The 22,565-nt window shown below is 41.0% G+C and overlaps 2 protein-coding genes across 2 annotated transcripts in view; both read left to right on the top strand.

Annotated features, from left to right (window-relative positions):
• LOC122562276 (cytoplasmic phosphatidylinositol transfer protein 1-like) overlaps positions 1 to 14,868 on the top strand; it is a 291,671-nt gene extending 276,803 nt beyond the window's left edge. The window contains exons 10-11 of the mRNA XM_088000734.1: positions 4,329 to 4,392; positions 9,740 to 14,868. Of these exons, the coding sequence (XP_087856860.1) occupies positions 4,329 to 4,392; positions 9,740 to 10,056 (381 nt within the window). The 3' untranslated portion in view covers positions 10,057 to 14,868. The remainder of the gene's footprint in view (positions 1 to 4,328; positions 4,393 to 9,739) is intronic.
• Positions 14,869 to 22,156: 7,288 nt separating this feature from the next.
• nol11 (nucleolar protein 11) overlaps positions 22,157 to 22,565 on the top strand; it is a 39,914-nt gene continuing 39,505 nt past the window's right edge. The window contains exon 1 of the mRNA XM_088000733.1: positions 22,157 to 22,296. Within this exon, the coding sequence (XP_087856859.1) occupies positions 22,168 to 22,296 (129 nt within the window). The 5' untranslated portion in view covers positions 22,157 to 22,167. The remainder of the gene's footprint in view (positions 22,297 to 22,565) is intronic.

The raw sequence follows: 22,565 nt of genomic DNA, 5'->3' as shown, positions 1-22,565 counted from the left end.
CGTTAGTGCTGGTGCATGTGGGGAAAAGGTGGTGAATTGCACTAAAGGACTGAGGTTGGGGTGGGCAGAAGTGAGTGTGGAAAGGTATGAAATGCAACAGTGAGAGTGGAAGCAGAGTGTGGAAGCAGAGTTAGATTTAGTGTGAGGGAGCAGAGAGAAGATTGTGGCATTCACCCTAGCAGAGAAGGTAACATCACTGTCCACCTATCTACATTGCTGGCCATTCCTTCACACCACCCCGTCTCCAGGTCCCTGTTAGAGAAATGCATTGCCCTCTTCCATTCACCACCGTTTTCTAATCCTGTCCACTGATCAGCTGGGCAGCTTCAGAATACTGGAGCTTATCTAAGCGCACAGTAGCTTTTTAAAGATAGCACAGGCACAAGGGATGCCAGTCTCTGGATAGATGTCCAATGATTGGTGAATGGGTGAAATAGGATGGAAATCAGACACCAAAGGGAGGGGCATAGGTGATTAATGCAGTGAGTTTGATGAGGTAAGATGATGATAATTTGCTCAGCCTTGCAGTGAAAAACCCTCCAAAAAACTCAGTGCAACTTGGGCATAGCTAGATACAGTCAGTTCTTCAATAACACAATGGTTGTGTTCTTGTGCAACTCCACATTATAGAAAAATTGCAGTTTAGAAACAGCACTTAAAATGTTGGCATTGTAATCACTTTACAGCCAACGTACATTTTAAAAGTTTGTGCTTTAGAAACACTATCCCCAATTCATCAAACACGTTACAGCGAATTTGTGTTGATGAAACCCTTGTTATAACAGAACAACCTGGAAGTGGAAGTGTAAGATTCCCTAGGGTTTATAATAAAAAGCTGGCTAAACTCAGCAGATCAGTCAGTGTAGAGAGATAAACAGCATTACTATTTTGAGTTCAATATGATTCTATTTCAAAACAATTAAATTTAAAAAGAAATTATATTACTGAGCCACTGTCATAATTTCTCTCTCCCAGTTTTGCATTTTTACACTTAGCACAAAATATATTCATGCTATGCTTCTTGAAAATTGTGTTTTTATTTATGGCAAATGAAAATTTCCATAAGCAGCATGCCTCCAAGTTGAGACACCCCTAAGTGGTCATTAATTGTCCACTTAAGGACTTCAGTTAGGGTTAGGATTCCTAAGCCTTGTTAGTCTTACAATAAAGATATGTAAAGATCAGGGCAGGTGGAAAGCTATTGGAAAGACCATCCAGGAAATTTTACAGGTCCTCTCCCACCACTCTTCTCCAAACATAGCAATGGGTGAACACCTCCATCCCATTCCCATTCACCTATTGTACTCTTTGCTACCTTCTCCCCAGTTCCGCCCCCCCCCCCCCCCCGCCCCTCAATTTATCTCTCCACCCTGAAGGCGTCCTGCCTCTATTCCTGATGAAGAGTTTTTGCCCAAAACATCGATTTTCCTGCTCCTCGGATGCTGCCTGACCTGCTGTGCTTTTCCAGCACCACTCTGATCTAAACACCGTCTTCAAATGTCTGACCTCCAGCCCTCTCTCTTTCCCCACACTTTTCCTGGAGTTCTACAGAGGGGTGTACCCTAAACCCCCCATTCCTCAGATAATCTCTCCAACATTGTCCTGTGCAGGGTAAAGTTAGAACCTGTCAAAATGTTGCAGTTAAAAGTTGTGTGTGTGTGTTTGTGCGCACGCTATTTGGAGACTTACCCCACAAAGGCAGCAGCAGCAGTCTTGTTGTTGGTGTCCAGTCTGGCTGCCTCAGAGAGGGGGCGGGGGGGACAGTGTTGGACAGGGTTGAGGGCAGGCATGGGAAGGATCCGGGGAGGGTGGAGGCGGTGTTGGATGGGGGCAGAGGCAGGGGCAGGCAGGGGTGGTGTTGGATGGGGGCGGGGGCAGTGTTGTACAGGACAGTGGGCGGTATTGGCCGGGGGCGGAGGCTCGTGAGTGGTGTGCTACCTCCTCGTCTCCTGAACGGGGAGCAGACTTAAAAAAACTCCAAGACCCAAAGGAAAGGCATTTAATCAATTAACCGAATAATCAATTATCCGAATGAAATAGTGCCCGCCCATTCGAATAATCGAGGTTTCTCTGTATGTGGATTTCAGTAAAGCGTTTGATAAGATTCCCCACGGTAGACTATTGCAGAAAATACGGAGGCATGGGATTGAGGGAGATTTAGTGGTTTGGATTCGAAATTAGCTCGCTGTAAGAAGACAGAGGGTAGTGTTTGAAATGTTCATCCTAGAGTTTAGTTACTAGTGGTATACAGCAAGGATCTGTTTTGGGGCCACTGCTGTTTGTCATTTTTATAAATGACTTGGATGAGGGTGTAGAAGGATGGGTTAGTAAATTTGCGGATTACACTAAAATTGGTGGAGTTGTGGATAGTACGGAAGGATGTTGCAGGTTCAGAGGGACGTAGATAAGCTGCAGAGCGGGGCTGAGGGGTGGCAAATGGAGTTTGATGTGGACAAGTGTGAGGTGATTCACTTTGGAAGGAGTAACAGGAATACAGAGTACTGGGCTAGTGGTAAGATTCTTGGTTGTGTGGATGAGCAGAGAGATCTCGTTGTTCATGCACATAGATCCCTGAAAATTGTCACCCAAGTTGATGGGCTTGTTAAGATGGCATCCAGTTTATTAGCTTTTATTGGTTGAGGAATTGAGTTTAGTAGCCAGAAGGTCACATTGCAGCGATACAAAACTCTGGTGTGGCCACACTTGGAGCATTGCGTATAGTTCTGGTCGCCGCATTATAGGAAGGATGTGGAAGCTTTGAAAAGGGTTCAGAGGAGATTTACCAGGATGTTGCCTGGTATGGAGGGAAAGTCTTAAGAGGAAAGGCTGAGGAACTTAAGGCTGTTTTCATTAGAGAGAAGAAGGTTAAGAGGTGACTTAATAGAGGCATACAAGATGATCAGAGGATTAGAAAGGGTGGACAGTGAGATCTTTTTTCCTCGGATGATCATGGCTAGCACAAGGGGACATAGCTTTAAATTGAGGATGATAGACATATGTCAGAGGTAGGTTCTTTACTCAAAGAGAAGTAGGGGCGTGGATGCCCTGCCTGCACCAGTAGTAGACTTGCCATCATTAAGGGCATTTAAGTGGTCATTGGATAAACATACAGATGATATTGGAATAGAGACGGTTAGATGAGCCTTAGATTGGTTTCACAGGTCGGCACAACGTCAAGGGCCGAAGTGCCGGTAATGCACTGTAATGTTCTATATTCTATGTTCAAACAATCAGTTTCACTCTTATCAAAGTAAATGACACAAGATATGTATGCATGTGGAATGGGGATGCTGTTGCCAAAACGAAAATCTGCAGAAGGGTTCCACAGTTATTTTAGAATATACTTGCCTCGGAAATTGATGCAGACATGTGTGGTCAAAGAATTCATTGGTACTGTTACATGAAATGCTAATGAACTACAATTCACTGACATGTCTTGGCAATATATAATTTAATTTGTCATTTTGCTACGATCATTTTCCACCTGTTGGTACTGTATCAATTAGGTTTAATGAAACAAATTTCATTTGAATGGATAAAAAGAGAAACACTCTCTGGAATTAGAATAGAATCTAGTTTGGCAGTGCATGGTCGTAATGCTTCACTCCTTAAGTACATCTTAGCTTGAGTAAAGATAGCTCCAGTGATGTGCTTCATAAATTGGGTTTCTTTAATAAAGCAGTACTCACCTAGCATCTAGATTACTGCTGGCTACTACCTTCCCATCTACCCCATGCAAATGACAGTAAAGGATAGGATCCAGGTTCCCTAAGTGTTTTTCTGATGTCCACCCCATGTACTGACACTTCCAGAGCACCAAGTGAACAAAACTGGTAGCCTCACAAAGTAATACCAGTAGCTGAGGTCAAAGATCAGAGAGAGCCTTGCAGAAGGGTCCTCTCTCTTCAACTTAGTTAAACATTTCCTGCTGAAAGCCTCAGTCTTGGCCAAGTGCTTCACTCAACACAGTGAATAGGGCCCTTGTGCTGTTCCAGATGGTGCACCTAATTCTTTCTGTTGCTGTTGTAGCAGCATTAAACTCTCCTGCTCACTCTGACAGATCATGTCTTGGAACGAGACCTATGTCAGGTACCTACAATAGCAAGAAATGGGAAAGGGTCAGGATTGGAGTAGATTCAGATGGGCTGATGGATATCCCACACTCTGGAAATACCAAAGGATAAAGATCCGGACCTCTATCTCCTTTCATTTTGAGACTTAGAATAATTTCAATAAGATTAAAAGATGGGGAATGTGATAATTTGTATCTGTGGACAGATTCCATGGGGATCCGAACTAGCTGCTTAATGGCATTTCCACGTTCTCAGGTTATCCGGGATATACTGATGATTGGCCACCGACAGGCTTTTGCCTGGGTAGACGAATGGTATGGTAAGTGAAACTGTTTTTCAGCGTTGTTCACAAGCAATTCAGCTTTTCCGTGTCTATCATCTGAAATATGGTATGAAGACATGACTAAAAAAAAACATAGGAGACAGGCTTGCTACCCGAAGGTTTTTCTGACTTTGAGAAAAGATTTATTTAAAATCTAGTGGAAAATGGTAAGATTATCAGCAGATTTTATGAACCAGTTTTCCATTTGAGCCTTTGGGTCCCTTCCTTACATCATTATTCAGGTAAGACCATTCAATCCCTGTGGCCTGCTCCACCATTTAATTAAATCATGTCTCATCTGCACATCAACTCCCATTGCACCATTACCTAGAGACTTCGAACAAACAGACTACCAGATGTCACAGTCTCCATCTGTGCTTCCAACTCACAAAAGGCTGTTGGAAGCTGTTTAAAAATAAAAAATTGTCTGATGCATGTTTGGAACCTATGTAATGGTGTGATTATGATAAAGAATTCATGAAGTTGTGACCATTTGGCACCCTGTTACAAGATTCTCAAAATCAGATCCCAATTGAATTTTAGTCTCTGGTTTGTCTCTCTTATTCCCTCCTTCCCTCTGTTGTTGGAGGATCCTACAGTCAGTCATCCAGTACATATACATGCAGCCATTCTTTCTGTATGAGTCTGAACACTAAGCAATAGTTGTCACAGTCTAACCTAACTCAGTCCAGGTATGATATCTACATTGTTGTGTTTCTAACTGAAGTTATTAAATAGAATGGATTGGACACCCTGGCTATTTTTATCCCTATCCCTACCCTAGGGACATTGAAGACAATTTACAAAATCTCCATAGCATCCCTTGCTGAACATCAGAGTCCCCAGATATTTCCAAACATCTTCCTATGCCACTTCATTATCAGGTTGCAATAGCTTTTTCATGGTTCACACTTCTTTCTCTGCCCCACTATGAAGCATTACGTTTTACAAAGCATTGCTCTGCCTAGGAGCACAGCTTTGTGGAAAACTCAATAACATTATGAAGCAAAAAAAGCTTGTGCAACTAACTGTATTTTTAGTGAAATCTTAATCAGTAAGGTCTTGTACAAGCAAGATTTCTTGATATTTAAGTTTGTTGCTTGATCTTTCATTGGAGGAGAATATTCTGAATGACAACATTTCCTAACTCTCGTTTTTCTCATGCTTACTAAGTAGCAAACTTTATACATACGTGTTTACCGCAATTCTGTTTCATACTATGAAATCACATTCATGCAGAGTATTTCAGGTGATAGTTTCAATGAACCTAACGTGACAATTGTCTTAATTAGTCACATGTAAAGGCACCTGTTTGTGTTGAGCATTTTAGTAATCATTTCAATAAGGATTTGTATTTCTATCAAGTGTTCACCTGTTCATAAAAACATTGAGAAGCCAGTTCCAAAAGGTAGGTATTGCTTTTTACAATTTCAACATATGTATTGAGTTTCTTAATAAGGACTGAACAATATTAGTCTAAGTAAGAGTTAATTTTATTTTAATACATTGAAAATCTGAAATGTCTGACTTGAGGTCTTGTAGCAGGTATTCTAATGATCTTCTGAAAGCAACTTTCTTGAAGATCTATTTGGCTTCTACTTTCACGTTTCCTACTGATCACACCTGCGCTACTCCACTCTTTCCCCTTCTTTCTCTCCCCAGAGCACTCCTTCTACTGCTAACCCTTTTTTTTCTTCCACACCTTTTTTCTCCGACTGGCCAATATACATAAAGCTCGTACCCCACTGCTTCTGGAACCTTCCATGTCTGCACCTAGAATATTTTCTTTTTTTTTTATGTTTTCCACCCAGAAACCACTACATGCCTTGAGTTTAATGTCCTCAATAGAAACTGCCAAGAAACATCTTGAACTTTTTACAGATATGACTATGGATGACGTACGGAATTATGAGAAAAATATGCATGAACAAACGAACATAAAAGTTTGGTTTGATCAGCCTTCCACAAATTCTCCTTCCGCGGATGAAATACAGAGTGATGGCAACGCAAGCGTATGTTACATTTTTCCTGAAGTACACTTTGAAACAAACCTCCCTTACTTTGGGAATTAAGGATGTCAAAATGTTTTCCCTTTAAATAAAAGTCTATAAGCACAATGGCAGTACACAATTGGGATGTTGTGAACAAGAAGTTTCATGTCATGGAGCCCTTTTAGGATCAGAGATTTTTCTGTCACTGAGCAGTGCTGAAAATATCAATGTTTAATCCCTTTTTCAGGTGTGCGCATCTTGAAGTTCACTCTTGCCATTTGATTTTACACTCAGCATCGATTGGCATTTACTCCCTTCACCCTCCAGACCTGATTACAATGACACGTGCTGGATAATAGCTTCCTGAATACTACCAACATTTCTGTTCCTCACCCAATCTGCACGTACTTCACGTGAGCCAAAACAATGGTTTGCAGCAAACTATTCAACCATGGAAGCCACCATAGCCAAGCACAGTTCTGTTTTACTTGACGTTCACATATGTAAGTCATCAGCAGCACAAACCAGGATCAAACTTGGAGGTAGTTCTTCTGACTATGGCTCAACACTATAAACACAGCATAATTGGAGTAGCAACTGGATCTTTTCTTGACAAGTATTAAATAAAATATTACACTGTAATTGTACAGTGTTGCGGATCATGAAGGTATTCACATCACTACCAGAGAGGAGTAACTTTGATCCAGTTGATTGAATTGAATTGGACTGAATTTGATTGGCCGCACCACATTGTCCAATTTTACATCCTGTTGTCATCACTGCAAAACTAAATGTCAATGGAGTTTCAAATCGATAGTTCATTCAGGTACATCAGCTTCCTGCCAGAGCAGTTAAGTTAAAAATAACTGTCAAGGTCTTCTTGAAAATACGCACACAGAGCAGTTTAAAGCTGAAAAATCAGTTTCTGAGAGCAGGGAGTTTGACAATATAATCAATCATATTGATTAATATTGATTCATTGGTCATCATTGAGATTTTGCTATTTACCAGTCTGTAATTAATGAAAATTTGAATATAGTCTACTATTCTAAATATTATATCTTGAATATGATTGAATCTCAGTGCTGGTTTTGACTTGGTATCCAATCACTGCAAAAAATAATAGGACCCCTGGTGCCATTGACACCAGAGTGATGATGTTTAGCAATTTCTGGGAGTCAGAAATAAAAGCAGAATTAGGGTACATCTTAATCAGAACCAACTTCAAATAAATATGCAAATAACAAAAGCAAATAAATTACAGGAGGGTGTTCAACAACATTTCAGTGGAATACAGATGGAACACTGCATGAGCTATAAGTGACCAAAGCTGAGAGTGTCAAAACGAAGGATTTTTCAACATTGTTTCTAAATAAGAGGAGAAACTTGAACTTATTCCACTGGGGAGGAGGGAATGGTGAACACTTGAAATGAAGTGGCTGCTTTGTGTTTGTGATTTACAATGTGAACACTATTAGGTTTGTTGGTGGATGAAGCTACAGCTGGACTCTGGCAGGAGCTGCATGCATAAATGCTAAATGCCATCCTGTGCCCTTAGCACTCTAGAGGCAATTACCCTGTCCCAACCAGGCAGCCTGCCTTGTCCCACCCTGCTTGGTGACCCTTGCTTTGAAGCCAGTGGAAGTCTGGTAAGGCACGTTTCCTCATGGGGCCTGGTGAAGGAAGTTCTGAGTTCCACAAGGGTATTCTGGGATGCTGTTGCCCAGGCTTCCACCTTTAAAATACTCTGATAAATATCCTTGTTTTTCCCATCTCCATGCCTTATCTGAGGGCTATGCTGCCTGAACTTCCTCTCCAATCTCCCAGCCAGTTGCTGTTTCCCACAAGTTTCAGGTGGAACATCAGACCAGTGGCATACAGATCAGACTGCAAATCAATACATTGGGATTAGAAATTTATTGCAGCTAATGTGTAACAGGCTACCCTACCCCTACCCAAAACCCACTGAGTGCTAAAGTTCATTCTAATTTGTCTCAAATAGATTTTTGATTTAAAATATAATCTATTATTACGTGACCCTAGATTTATGTGGATCCTACCAAAAAAATACCAAATATCGTTCTGCAACTCAAATTGCAATCAGATGAAATTGAGGTTGTTTAAAGTATTATACCTGTTAAACCAAAATATAACATCCAGGATTATAGTTATGGATGTCACCTTTCCAGGCATGAGTGTCTTTGAATTAGTGCTTACAGCTTTTCGTTGATTCTGATAGTATAGGAAACAATTCAAAATGATGAATTAAGAATGTTACTCAAGAAATGTGTCTTAAACATGAAAATAATTTCCTGTTCAGTTTGACTATAAAAGTTCATTTTAAATAAATAATGGGAGCTTTAAACTATATTAATATGGAAAATGTAACTTGTTTGTGACAGAAAATTTGTGCACACTAAGCTTCATTTAAAAAAGACTAAAAAGACCAATGGTAAGTGAACTGTGATGCATTACTGTGTGTTTTGCCAGGGCAAAGCTTCTTACAATATTGTATAATTCAGAGTTGCCTAGTCCTCAAGTTTTTTTCATGAATTTGAAAGTGAGGACATTATTCTGCACTTATTGTATTTAATTGTATATAAATTCAACTAGTACATACAGATCAGAAACGTGGGGCTGGACTTTACAGTCCCCTGGCAGCAGATTGAGAAGGGGTGGGGTTGGGGGGGCAAGATCTTGTAAAATGCAGTGTGCAGCCTGCTCACTGCCTTTCTACCTGCTCATCTCCAACCTGTCTCATTTTATTGGAGGGGAAGCTTCAGCAAGTCCACCCACCCATCCTCGTGCCTCCTGAGAGGCACCACCACAGCCATTTAATCCTCCAGAATTTCCTCAGCTTTGGGGACAGGCTGTCATCTCAGCAGTGGCCACCACTCAAACCTGGTCCTGCTGAGACTACAGGGCTGCAGCTCAATATGAAGTGGGACTTCCTTCCCAGATAAGGCTGAATTCTGACTCAAATGTAAAATGGCTGTGGGCCACCTAGCTGTTTTGCAGATGGATTCCCGTTTAAATTGTTGGTCAGGGGTGGGAGCAACAGGGAACATCATGCCCTGTAAGAATCAGTCCCAAATATCTGGATGACCATGGGTGCAAATCCATAGGCATATAACAACAGCATGTTGTTCCAACTAATTGCACCATTCAACAGTTTATAGGTTTATAGATGTTATAAAGATGGACTTGAAGCAATAGAAGAGCTCGCGTGTTCTATCATGTGTTATTTAAGGCAGAAACATTAAACATGTAGTGAACTGGAATTAGTATATTGTTCTGTCAGTCACATTCAAATTTATATTGATATTATTTCCCCTTTTATCTTCAACTGAAAGACATGACAATGAACGAAGTTCGAGAATTTGAACGAGCGACTCAGGAAGCAACCAACAAGAAAATTGGAATTATTCCTCCTGCAATTACTATCAGCAATATAGTTATGCCTTCGTTAGCCCGCAGTGGACCTTCTAGTGCCCCAACCACGCCTCTTGCCTCAGAAGCTCCAGAATTCCTGGCCATTCCCAAGGAACGACCTCGAAAAAAATCTGCTCCAGAGACTCTTACTCTTTCCGAATCTCGGGAGAAACACTGTGCTGCCATGGTACCTGATATTGAAGCTTCTGGCGAACCTTCTGAGCCCAAGCACAACTGATTTTAGTCTCTGACCAGTGGCTTTGTTTTCAGATTTCAGTGTAAGATTTTTTAAAATTTATCATCTTTTTACTTCTTAATTGAAATGTCCTGTTTCCTTGGCCCCTGAGTATATTTCACAAATGAAATAATGTATTCTGTATCCAGTATTTGTTCATTAAATTAAATAAGAAGCTTCTCCCAAATGGTAAGATCAGTGTAGAGTGCAAGAATTTTACAAATTAAATTCTCGAGATGCTGATGACAAGCCAAGTCTCTTGCCACTACGTCATATTGAAAATTCATGAAAGGTATATACACTATTTTCTGGTATTGATTTGCATGGGCTTAAATCAAGGACAATGATTTTCCGACTTCCACTGGAGTATGGATGAGGTTGCTGGATTATAGTGGGAAACATTACATCTAAACATTTAGCATTTACACACGAGTATTTCAATACAATAAAGTTTAAGCGCATTTCAAAAGCAGTTGTGTGAGCTGGGAAATGGTTGCATTAGGTCAGCCGACACACAGCAATAAGTGTTTTGATGACTTGACATTGGAATCATTTGCTCACTCTGTGTGGAAATCAGTAGCACCTAGTCAGCCTTGGAAAGTTCCACAGCAGTCACAGCTGTTGTTTTAGACCTGTATCCACATTGTGGTTAACTGTGTTCCTTTGGCAATTATCAACATAACTTACCATTGATAGTTACAGAATAAAATCACCAAAAGACACAATGCAGAATTAAGCCATTTGGCCCTGAGTACCTTATCGACACTTTAAAAGAGTTTTTCAATTACCTCACTCTACTACATTTCCTCCATAGTCCAGCAGCATTTTCCCCTCCAAGTATTTATCCTATTCCTTGATGTAAGCTACTTCACTGCCCATTCAGGCAGTGCATTTCAGATCATAATAATTCAATGTATTAAAAAATTCTCTTCATCTCACCTGTGGCTCTTTTGCCAATCAATTTAAATCTGAGTACCAATTCTTTTGGTTTCAGATGATACCCACTCCACCAGTCACTTGCCAACTCGATTTTCCACTCAATGTTTCTTAAGCCAAAAATGGGGCCAGATGGAATTCATAATCTATGATAAAATAACAGAATCTCTATAATTGACCTAAGTACCATTAAACCATAATGGGGAAAATCAATCTCGTTTGTTTCTTTTGTTCAGTATCTAGTGGTCCCCCTGCTAGGAATCTGTACCATCTTGGTTACCAAGACAGAGCCAGACGAGACAGTGACAATCTGGGGTATCTTCCTTAAAACTCTTAACTTGCATTTGAATAATTGTTCCATGGGTAAATTATATTTAATTATTCCATCTGGAATATTGTGTCAAATTTGAGGATTGCTATTTTATTTTTAAAAATGTCAAAGCCCATGATTATGGATGTAATGGTGTGTGAGCATAAGACTGGGTTGTTCTCAGCACCCCCACAACGGCAGGTTTGGAACAAGAGAGCTGATTCACTCCCTGAATCAGTTAAGGGTAAATACAAAGTTTATTTATGTGAAGTACTTGCCATCTGCACTGACAATCCATTTGAAATGAAAGATAAATGCCATATTCACAAGATGAGTTTTAAAAAGTTCAACTTTGCTTCTGGTGAAACTCAGTTCCACTGGTGAAGCATTTTCCAGTATATCTTAATCCATTTCTTGAAATGATTAAAACTTCACTCAAGAGTCGCTATGTCATTGTTTTTCTTGGCTCCTACCTGTGTGCCAAAGATGAGAGGTTGCTGTTATAATAATTACAGGACAATGCATTGTTATGGTATAAATCTATCTGCTCTTCTGTTTTGCTGAGTTAAGGTGCTAAAGATTAAAAGAATACTTTTAAGGGATTGTACTGAGTGAAAGACTTGTCAATAGCAGAACTGCATACCATGTTTGGGGCTTTTCATAGGAGAAATTTTAAAGAAATCCCAATACCATATTTTTGAAAACATTGCCTGAATTCTGCATTTGATTGATTTATTCCATTAAATCTTTCAACCTGAGCTGCCTACACAAAACAAATCCAAAAAAATGTAAATCAACTTACATTTTTCTGATCTTTGGCATATCCATTATATTTAATGCATCACAAGTTAAAATGTTCGCAGCCTCGCAAATTTCACTTTTGGTAGAAATTTTTACACTAACAAGGTGAACATTAATCTTTAAACCCCATGCCCTAATCCATTTAAGAAAAACCTTGATAAGAAAATGTACTGCTGATCATCGATATTCGTGCATCTAAATGTCAGGCCATCTAATCATTTTAAAGGATAAGAAGGAAAGGGGAGGGAAAGAAGTGAGCTGTTAAGTAAAGGTTATGGCATCTGTTTTTCTCTTTAAAATCTTTTTGAATATGAGACAATGACTTTCATTAAAAAGTACATACTTGTTACACTCTGCCTTTTAATATTCCCATCTGAATACATTCTTTATTAATATGTAAACAAAAGAAACCTTCTTACATCATTATCGGCAGTTTTCAATTGTTTAAAGTAATATGCGTATCAAATTAGTGTTTAACAAATGTATTTTTCCTCGTCTCAGAATTTAATTGCTCCGTCATATCTTAAATAATTGTATATTGGACTTATCACTGTGTTTAACACAATGCTGAACAAGTACACAGCATAAACTCTGATAACAGAGAGGAGCCTTTAGAAAACTGAACTAACTTAAGAGTAAGGAAATTCACACAGAATTTCTCTCTCAGTGCCTCTGCATGCTGTGCATATCTTTAATCAAATGTGTACTGTATGTTGTTACAGTTCTATCTGAATTACTCGAGTGAGCTTCAGATCTGACTGCCTGATTGCTCTCATTCAATTGTGTGTTTGCAAATGTGAAAATATTTACTGTATAGTAAATTCTGTGTACATTCTAATGTTTTAAATTTTTATGAATTTATTTATTTTTGCTGTCAACATCATTTTAGCAAATGGACCAATTCATGATATTTATATTGTTTCAAATATTAAAACTAAAGCAAGCAGATAATTCTGGTACCATGCTGTGTTTTGCTACTGATGTTTGTTTTAAGCCATATTCATTTGTATTGCAGTTATTTTGAAATAGTGGCATTATGTCTTGCAGAACTCAATGATAACCAGATTTCTTTCTCTCCAGTTTTTTGTTGTGATTTTTTTTTCAAGCTGTACTGTTTTCCAGAAGGTGAAACTCCTTAGTTGGGGTGTGTTTCCACAAATACATTCCTCAACTGGCAGTTATTCACCTGTCTTTGAGCAAGAGCATCTGCAAACTATTTTATCCTGGGAGTGAACCCTGTGATGTTTGTATCTGTGCAATTGCCATCAGGATCCATACATTCAGCAGCTAAGGCTAATTTCCACCCTCTTTGCAGAAGGGAGCAAGACCAATGGTGGCAGTTCTGAAGCTGCTCATGCTACAGTGACTCAAGTTCAAAACATGCACTATCTTAAAATGATTTGCATTGATCAACTACACTGTATTGACAGAGTCAATTATATTTTCCTTATCCTTACTCAAAAACAACAGTGACTCAATTTCAAAAGCTATTATTCTGTTGTGAAACAGTTTGGGACAATCTTGAGGATATTATCAGGGGTTATAGAAAAGCAAGTTTCTTTTCTCTTTTGAGCCTTTCTTGCACGAGAGCTAAAGTTAACAGAATACAGTTTGTTCTCAAGTTTTTGCATTTTAGAAAGGTGCCTTAAAGAGCTGCTGAGAGTGTGTCAAGAGAACAGGGAAATTAAAAGGTTGAGTTTTAAAGGCCAGCCAAACCTACTTTCTCAAAATTTCTAAAGGCCAATTAATGGAACCAAAAGTCTGAAAGCAAGTTATTTCCCTCCATCCCCTTGTGTGGATAATATTGTGTTCTCAAGACAACAAGGAGGAAGATAGTACTTTACAAAAGTACTGCCTGATGGGATGAGCCTTTTATGAAAACCACCTTTTCAACAGATATTTCTGAACAGTTTGGATCAATTCTACAGGGAAACTATTTTAGATTATTGGGATATAAAGATCTCAACAACAGAACTTTTTCTGCACTTTCCTTCTTTACAATTGGAAATGCCTCTGAAATGTATTTTAAAACATTTTTGAAATATAAATGTAGTGGTAGTTACTGACAAAAATATTTTTCAAAACAGGATGTTGCTGAAATAGTTTCATAATAGCATGTTCAGGTTATCTTAGTTATCCAAACTGTATATTTCCCATTTTTACTGACTGTGTTTCCTGTTAGAGGCCAGAAACATAAATGTTAAATACCATGAATACTTTCTTGAAATACTGAAATGTAAAGAAGTTATGTATGAATAAAAATAACCCCTTGGTTAAGTAGTGGAAGAGCTGGTGTCTATGGAGAATCAGTGTCCTTGGGAAAATGAAAGAAATGTGCTGTGGTTTATTGGTTGCAGATAAATGGTACATGTCATTTGACTATTCTCCTGGTGTTTAAACTGTCAGCACCTTGCAGGGAGGCAAAAAAGAGACACTTAAAATGGGACATGAGAAAAGTGCCATTGTTTCAATATATTCAATGGTATATAATCTGCTGTGCTTGGGTTCATAAATGAAAATTCCATCCTGTGATAAATATAGAATAACATTTTGCATAAATTAGTATTGCACATAATCATTACAATGTAAATATTCTGGTAATTTGTTAATTTAAGGGCAAGTTTCCCTGCGGCAACTGGTTTACCTTATTGAAAGATTCACTGTAATAGTTTGTTACATAGCATGTTATAATAAAGCACTGTAGAAAAAATACATTGCTTAAAGAGCAAATTTACCTTTTAAAGAAATAAATGTTTTTTCCCCCTCTGAATTGATTTTTTTTGGTTTGTATGCCAGTTATTGGAACTACAACTTGATCTGATACCCAGCGTCAGTCTGTTATTATTTTAAAATTCATACCCAGAAAGGGTTTATCATTCTCATCTTCTCACACGTGGAAGTAACACAGTATAGAAAAAATGGAAGTAAGGGACTGATCAAGACTGTGACCCATAACAAGAAACTGAAACAGCTTCAATGAATATACCATAGTGTCTTAAAGGATAGGGAGAACAGAAGGAATTCCAGAGAGCAGATAATTATGAGCACGTTGAGCAGAATTTTACCAAAGATCAATCAGGGTTCAATTTTGCAAGGTTCATGTTGGGTTTATCTCCATGAGCTCTAATGTGTTATTTCATTTCATTCTCCACTGCTCACCTGGCTAAGTATACACCATGGCTGAAAATGTGTTGCTGGAAATGCGCAGCAGGTCAGGCAGCATCCAGGGAACAGGAGAATCGACGTTTCGGGCATAAGCCCTTCTTCAGTATACACCATGCCTATGTAGTGCCCCTCTTGTGCAATATTGCACTCATCCACAGCAGAAATATTTGCCACAGCCAGGAGCTTCCAGGATTTCTGCCAGGCACCATAAGCCCAGCAGAGCACCAGGTCAGTCACTGCTAGCGATGAATAGCCCTTTCACAGTGCACATAGTAGGAGGCAAACAAGAAAGTAAAACTTCTGAGAATACATCAGTGGCACTGGTTGTTTCACATACCAGTATGAATATGCTCGTCCTCCCCTGGAAGAGCTCATAAAAATAGATTAAAAAGTAGCTCAATAAACAAAAGGGATAGATAAGGGGAACTAAATCATAATGGTGTTGGAGAAATGATGCATTCCAGAACCAAAGTCTTGAAAAGTTTCAAATGTGCCGGTAGACTGCAGCAAGCACCCTCTCCAAGGACACCCGGGTGAGGATATAACAAGAAAGGTGAGGCTGGTAGTTGGGAATTACCAACCCCTGCTACTGCCTGGAACTCTTAACAGCCAGTTTGCCAGGCCCAAGACCAAGCCGAAAATGTGTTGCTGGAAAAGCGCAGCAGGTCAGGCAGCATCCAAGGAACAGGAGAATCGATGTTTCAGGCATAAGCCCTTCTTCAGGAATGAGGAAAGTGTGCCGGTAGACTGCAGCAAGCACCCTCTCCAAGGTCACCCGGGTGAGGATATAACAAGAAAGGTGAGGCTGGTAGTTGGGAATTACCAACCCCTGCTACTGCCTGGAACTCTTAACAGCCAGTTTGCCAGGCCCAAGACCAAGCCTAAAATGTGTTGCTGGAAAAGCGCAGCAGGTCAGGCAGCATCCAAGGAACAGGAGAATCGATGTTTCAGGCATAAGCCCTTCTTCAGGAATGAGGAAAGTGTGTCCAGCAAGCTAAGATAAAAAGTAGGGAGGAGGGACTTGGGGGAGGGGCGGTGGAAATGCGATAAGTGGAAGGATGTCAAGGTGAGGGTGATAGGCCGGAGTGGGGTGGGGGCGGAGAGGTCAGGAAGAAGATTGCAGGTTAGGAAGGCGGTGCTGAGTTCGAGGGATTTGACTGAGACAAGGTGGGGGGAGGGGAAATAAGGAAACTGGAGAAATCTGAGTTCATCCCTTGTGGTTGGAGGGTTCCTAGGTGGAAGATAAGGCGCTCTTCCTCCAACCGTCGTGTTGCTATGGTCTGGCGATGGAGGAGTCCAAGGACCCTTCCTAGACCATACTAGACCCTCCCCTTCCTAGACCTTTCCATTTCCATCTCGGGCAACCGAATCAACATGGAAACTCACTACCAAGACCAAGCCGACAAAGTGGACCTATGATTTTTCTGTCCCCCCCCCCACACCAGGTGCCCAAGGGTCAGGAGCTGGTGCAACCAAAAGCGTAATCAAAGGTTTTTAAGATAACTAAGCTGTTAAGATAACTAAACTGTTATGCAACCTACCATAACATATGTGTATATGCAAAAGGCCTACAAACTCCACAGAACATACAGTTGACCTGGGTGTCCACAAATGATCTCAGCTCTTTTCTTTAAATAAACCTAATAATCACCAATTTACAATAACAAACAACAAACACTCACAAGAACAAGAAACCAATCAAAAAAGTTTCAGAAAACAAGAGGTGGATTACATCAAAATGGCCTTGGATGGAGGGACAATGCGTGTCAGTACCCATGGTGACTATCTCTCCCATAGGCTTCAAGTGAACAACATATGCTGCTTCTCCAAGGACACCTGAGTGCAGATGTAGCAGTGGAAGAGAGACAAGCAGCAGTCGGGGTAACAGCTCTCTTCATGGTACACTGCTTGGACTTCTTGATGGCTACTTCAGTCAGGTCCCAGGAGCAGACCTGAGGAGGTCCTCCAAACTCCCCCAACCTCGTACTGACTGCCAAAACATCAAGTGTGGGGCTTATTTGCTGCCAAGAGAGCAACAATAGGTTTTGTAAATAAGAAGAGAGTGAGAGCAGTCTCCCACATCCTGTATATTTGTGGTCCAGGGACTCCACAGGACCACCAATTAGATAGCTGGCTTGAGAGCCTCTGAACTACCGGTAACTTAATCCATTATTGTACGCAACTGCTGCATGCAAAACCCTGCACAATGGAAAGCCAGAGAACTCCTGAGTAGGGAGCCCTCTACTGGGGACCCTTGCTGTCTGCTAGCAGAATGAAATGCCAAGGTGTGCCCATGTAACGGATAAAGGAGAAGGAGTGAATAGTGTGCAGCAAGCAGCCCATAAGGAAACTCCTCCACACCACACAGAAGAACGCTGAGGACAACATGAGGTGGCTCAGTTGTGGGGCGCAGACTCTCCAGGGACATTCGAAAATCTGGGGCTGATGAAGGACCCAGCTCTGTTTTTAATGTAAACCCGAATACCAATTTATAAATAACAAACATTGTCTACCAGGACCAGTGTAACAAGAACCAAAACAAAAATCAAAAACTAGAGGGAAAATGAGAAAGTTAACCAAATTAAAAGTGTTTGAGGCTGAGATAATAATCTACAGCTCTCACTTTGCAGAAAGGCTTCAAGACAATCAATCGGTGAATACCAAGTGTTCCCTCTTCAAGGATGAGGACACACCTTTGAAAGAGAGGCAGGCAGTCAGGAATCATGACCCCTCTCCGTGAGATATTGCCTGCACCTTTTGTTGACAACTTCAGCCAGGCCTCAAGAGGAGGCGTTTCCACCTGCCAACACCCCTGTCCCACACGCAGCATCAAGAGATCAGGAGTGTGGGGCAAACAAAAGGACATAATATGTTTGCCCCTCGGTTCAGAGGGAGAGATCCTACTACTAGAGAGTCCTCTGAGCCTGCTTTATCCTATTTTTCTAAACAACCTGTTCAGAAGCAGGAGGGGACTTGAACCAAGGTGTCTCAGTCCAGGGTAGGGAAACACAAGGAGGGCCCTGCTCTCATGATTTTTTTTTTCCTCTTTTATTTCTAACCATGGGAGACCTTCCTGGGTCTGCTTAATCATTTTTTGGGGGGGAACTTGAAACTGGGTCTTTCCAGAGGTATGGTCCTAGCATTGTGCTACATGAGGGCACTCTATTTAATCTAGTTCAGAACATATTTTTAAAATAGTAGAAGGCTGCAGTTGCCCACAACCAATACATACATATTCCATGACTCTACGACACCACAGAATAAAGAGTTGGCCTGGGAGCCTGTGAAAGATATTAACCTACAGTTGTACAGGACTGCTACATGCAATCCCCCCGACCCCAGGTCCCTGAAGGAAAGTGTACAGACCCAGAACCAGATTGATGAAGAACTCAGCTCTTTTCTTTTTAATTAATCCAATCACCCAAATAAATAAACACTGCTCATCAGAGGCATTGTGACAAAAACACAAAATCAGAGCGAAAATAAAACCAGAGAAGAAAACCATGGGTGACTAAATCAAATTATCATTTTGGAGGAAACAACGGATCGCAGTCCTTGTGGAGACCATCTGATACAAAATGCTTCAAGGCTACAAGTGGAAACAGCAAACAACTCAACTCTTTCTTGAAAATATTATAGCCAGAAGTGCTTTCACACACAAATGAATATTTATTTTTTCCATCACCCAGGGCTTTTTTCATCCATTGTATTCTTTTCATTGACTAACCACCACCTGTAAACCACCCATTGATTAATTTACATGCCAATTCCATTCAGGGCAAGGCAAACCATTAAACGTGACAGGGAGGGAGGAGGGGGAGGCTTAATCAAAACGGAGTTGGAAGGGGAAATAAAGCCCACCTCTCTCTCTAAAGGTATCTAGAGTTCAACTCACCAAACTAACAAGCCACCCAATTTATCACTTATACATCTAATTATAAACACTGCCTGACAGGGCAAAGTAGCAATAGTAAAAAGGAAAGGGAGAGACTAAATCAAAATAACATGGAAAGGGGAAGATAGTGCAGGACCCATGCTTTGAAGCTACTGGTGGACACCACACACTCTCTTTCCAGATGTAGCCAGAGTAGAAAAAAACTGAGTTCTATAAATAAACCCATCACCGATTTAACAAGAACTCCGCTCTGACTTGTTGTTTTACAATCCCCAAATTAACCAATTACACATTTAATCAATTTATACTCACTATCCACTAGGGAAAGTGCAACAGTAACAAAATAAGGGGAGAGAACTAAATCAAAATGAAATTGGTGGGGGAAATAGTACACCCTGGCCCCTGTTCTCTCTAAGTGTTTTTAGCATGTACTCCATCAGCACCATATACTCCCTTTCCAAAGAAAGTGTGACTAACAAAAACTACCTTTTTGTTTCAATCAACCTGTTCAGGTATATTATAACACGTTTGGGGCTTAAACATTGACCTGCATGCTTAGAGGTAGGGATGCTACCACTGCATCATAGTCTCTCGAAGAGCTCAGCTTTCTTTATACCATTGCCCATGCCATTCAGGGGCTGGGGAGATTTAAATTATTGTGAACATCAGTGGGGGTGAGGATTTTAATTCTGAATCATTAGAGAACAATGTAGGTTAGTGAGGACAAAGACGAAAAGCAAGCAGAGTTTGATATTTGACAGAATTAATTTTAATTGATTCATAGAATGTAGGCTCACTGGTTAGTTTGCTCATCCCTAATTGCCCAGAGGGCAGTTAAGAGTCAACCACATTACTGTGGGTCTGGAGTCACATGTAGGTCAGACTGGGTAAAGACAGCAGTATCCATCCCAAAAGGATACCAAGTGAGCCAGATGTTTTTTTCCAACAACACGGACATTAGTGTTTTAGGCAAACAATAATTAGAATTAATAAGGTTGGAGCCAGGAGAATGTTGAAATAATTAAGTCTGAAAATAATAAGGAAATAAGGAAATAGTGTTAGATGGACACAAGTAAGAATGAAGACAGCAATAGGCAATGATTAGGGTAAGCATTTCAGAAGCTGAGACTTGACCAGGAAGCTGAAGGTGCACTTAATCTGCCAGATGACACAAATGTTATGAGTATTGTGACCTGTGAGAAGGACAGGGAATGTGTTCAAGGGGACTTGGGAGGGCTGGTATGTTGGGAAGACATTGGGGAAAGTTGAAATTTATTGTGAACCAGTACAAAGAAGTCTGTATTGGTGGAAGAACATGGAAAGGCAATATAAAATAATTCTAAAAGGAGTGTCTAAATTAGAGGTCTGTGGTTATGTACACAAATTATTGAAGGTGCCAGGAAAGTTGAAAATAATTAAAAAGCTAATGGAATCCTGGGCTTTATAAATTAAGATGTAGAATACAAAAGAAAGGATTTTTTTAATTAAGTGAAAGCAAATCCCTACAGCAAAGCTATCACCTCCTCGTAAATTGAGTTTTAAGACGATTAGCGCACCACTTAATCTATTGAGTCAACGCTCCTTTGTAATGTGCAGCTTTGTTTGTGTCTCTCCACAAGTGTGTCAGGAAGTAGTGACAAACATTTAGAAAGCACTGGTTTAGCCTCAACTGAAATGTTGCATCTAATTCCACGCACTGCTCATTAGCAAGGACATGAAACTTTGAAGACGACACAGAAAATATATACAAGATTAGTTCCAAAGATGAAGGACTTCAGTTACAGGGATAGGTTGGAGAATCCCTTTGACAAGGGGGTTGAGAACCAGAGAATGGACTTAAAGTGATTATTAAAAAGGCTGACACGAGAAAGCATTTGAACACAGCGTGTGTTTAGGAGCTGGAAAATATTGCCTGTGGGTGTGGTGAATGCAGATATAACTGGTTTCAAAAGGGAATCAGATAAGCATCTAAACATGGTTCAGAGTAAGAGGGAAAATGGAGGACAAGGTGAGTTATCTTTGTAGAAAGCTGGTACAGAATTGACAAGCTAATTATGTACTGCTTTGTCACATTCCACCCACCAGAAAGTCATGGTTATTCAAAACATTGCCCACCATAGTGGCTCCTGCTCTTCTCTCAGCAGTGAGCTCATTAATCTTCTTTGGTTCCCATTCAAGTAATGTCTTGACTTTCAAATCTTCTTTATTATTTCCATATCAATCCAATTCCTCTGTCTATCTCATTCATTCAACACCAGGTTATAGTCCAACAGGTTTAATTGGAAGCACACTAGCTTTCGGAGTGTCGCTCCTTTATCAGGTGATAGTGGAGGGCTCAATCCTAACACAGAATTTATAGCAAAAATTTACAGTGTGATGTAACTGAAATTATACATTGAAAAATTGATTGTCTGTTAAGTCTTCCATCTGTTTGAATACCATGATAGTTTCACCTCTTTCATGTGTAAATCACAAAACCTTTTTTTAAAAAGTTGCATTCTCAGGTCAGCTGTTAACAATGGTGATAATCATGAGTTTTTTTAACCTTGTCCAACCCAATCCAACATCTGCATCTCCACGTAATGTGAGAGGGCACAGTGGCATGGTGTGTTTCAGTGTTGTACCACCTTGTGTCTCTGTAACACAGGCCATAGCACAAACACTGCATTATCTTCCATGCCATTTGAGGACACTGTGCCATCGAACGTGTGTGATCATCCGAACCATTAGAGGGCGCCGCAATAAGAGGCCACTATTTACATCTGTGGTCTTCCACTGTGCGAGAGGGGGCGCTGTACGAGGAGATTCTCTCAGCGTAGTGCACGATCCTCCACACCGTTCGAGGGCGCTGTAGGAGGAGGTCCCACTGGGCAGTGTGCGATCCTCCACACCGTGAGAGGGCGGTGTGGGGGGAAGCTTCCAGAGATAGGCTGCCGCCTTGCCTGGAGACTTTGGCCTGTTGCCTCGCTGGCAATGCGCAGGCGCCAGAAGGAGGCAGGGAGGCAAGATGGCGCGGTTGTGTGAGGGCTTCACGTTGTGCGGTTTATCGAGGGCTGCCGCCGTACGCGGTGTGGAGCCCGCTGGGCCGGACCGTGTTGTTGTCACTCGTGAAGATCGGACCGTCACCGTCTACAAGGTGAAGTAACCATGGGAGAGGACAGTGGAGTCTGTGATGTGTTTGGGCCGGGGCCGGGAAAGCGGGTTTGCGTTGGCATCGTTACCGGGAAACCTGGTCCATCCTGGCCCGAGCCAGCCCGCTCCCGGCCCGAGCCAGCACGCTCCCGGCCCGAGTCAGCCCGCTCCCGGCCCGAGTCAGCCCGCTCCCGGCCCGAGCCAGCCCGCTCCCGGCCCGAGCCAGCCCGCTCCCGGCCCGAGCCAGCCCGCTCCCGGCCCACTTCCGACCCT

Source organism: Chiloscyllium plagiosum, unplaced genomic scaffold (genome assembly GCF_037043375.1).
Source record: "Chiloscyllium plagiosum isolate Xiang-an unplaced genomic scaffold, Cpla_swu_hap1 HiC_scaffold_25, whole genome shotgun sequence".
Taxonomy (NCBI): Eukaryota; Metazoa; Chordata; class Chondrichthyes; order Orectolobiformes; family Hemiscylliidae; genus Chiloscyllium; species Chiloscyllium plagiosum.
The sequence above is the reverse complement of the archived record's forward strand: the minus strand, read 5'-3'. Positions and strand labels throughout refer to the sequence as shown.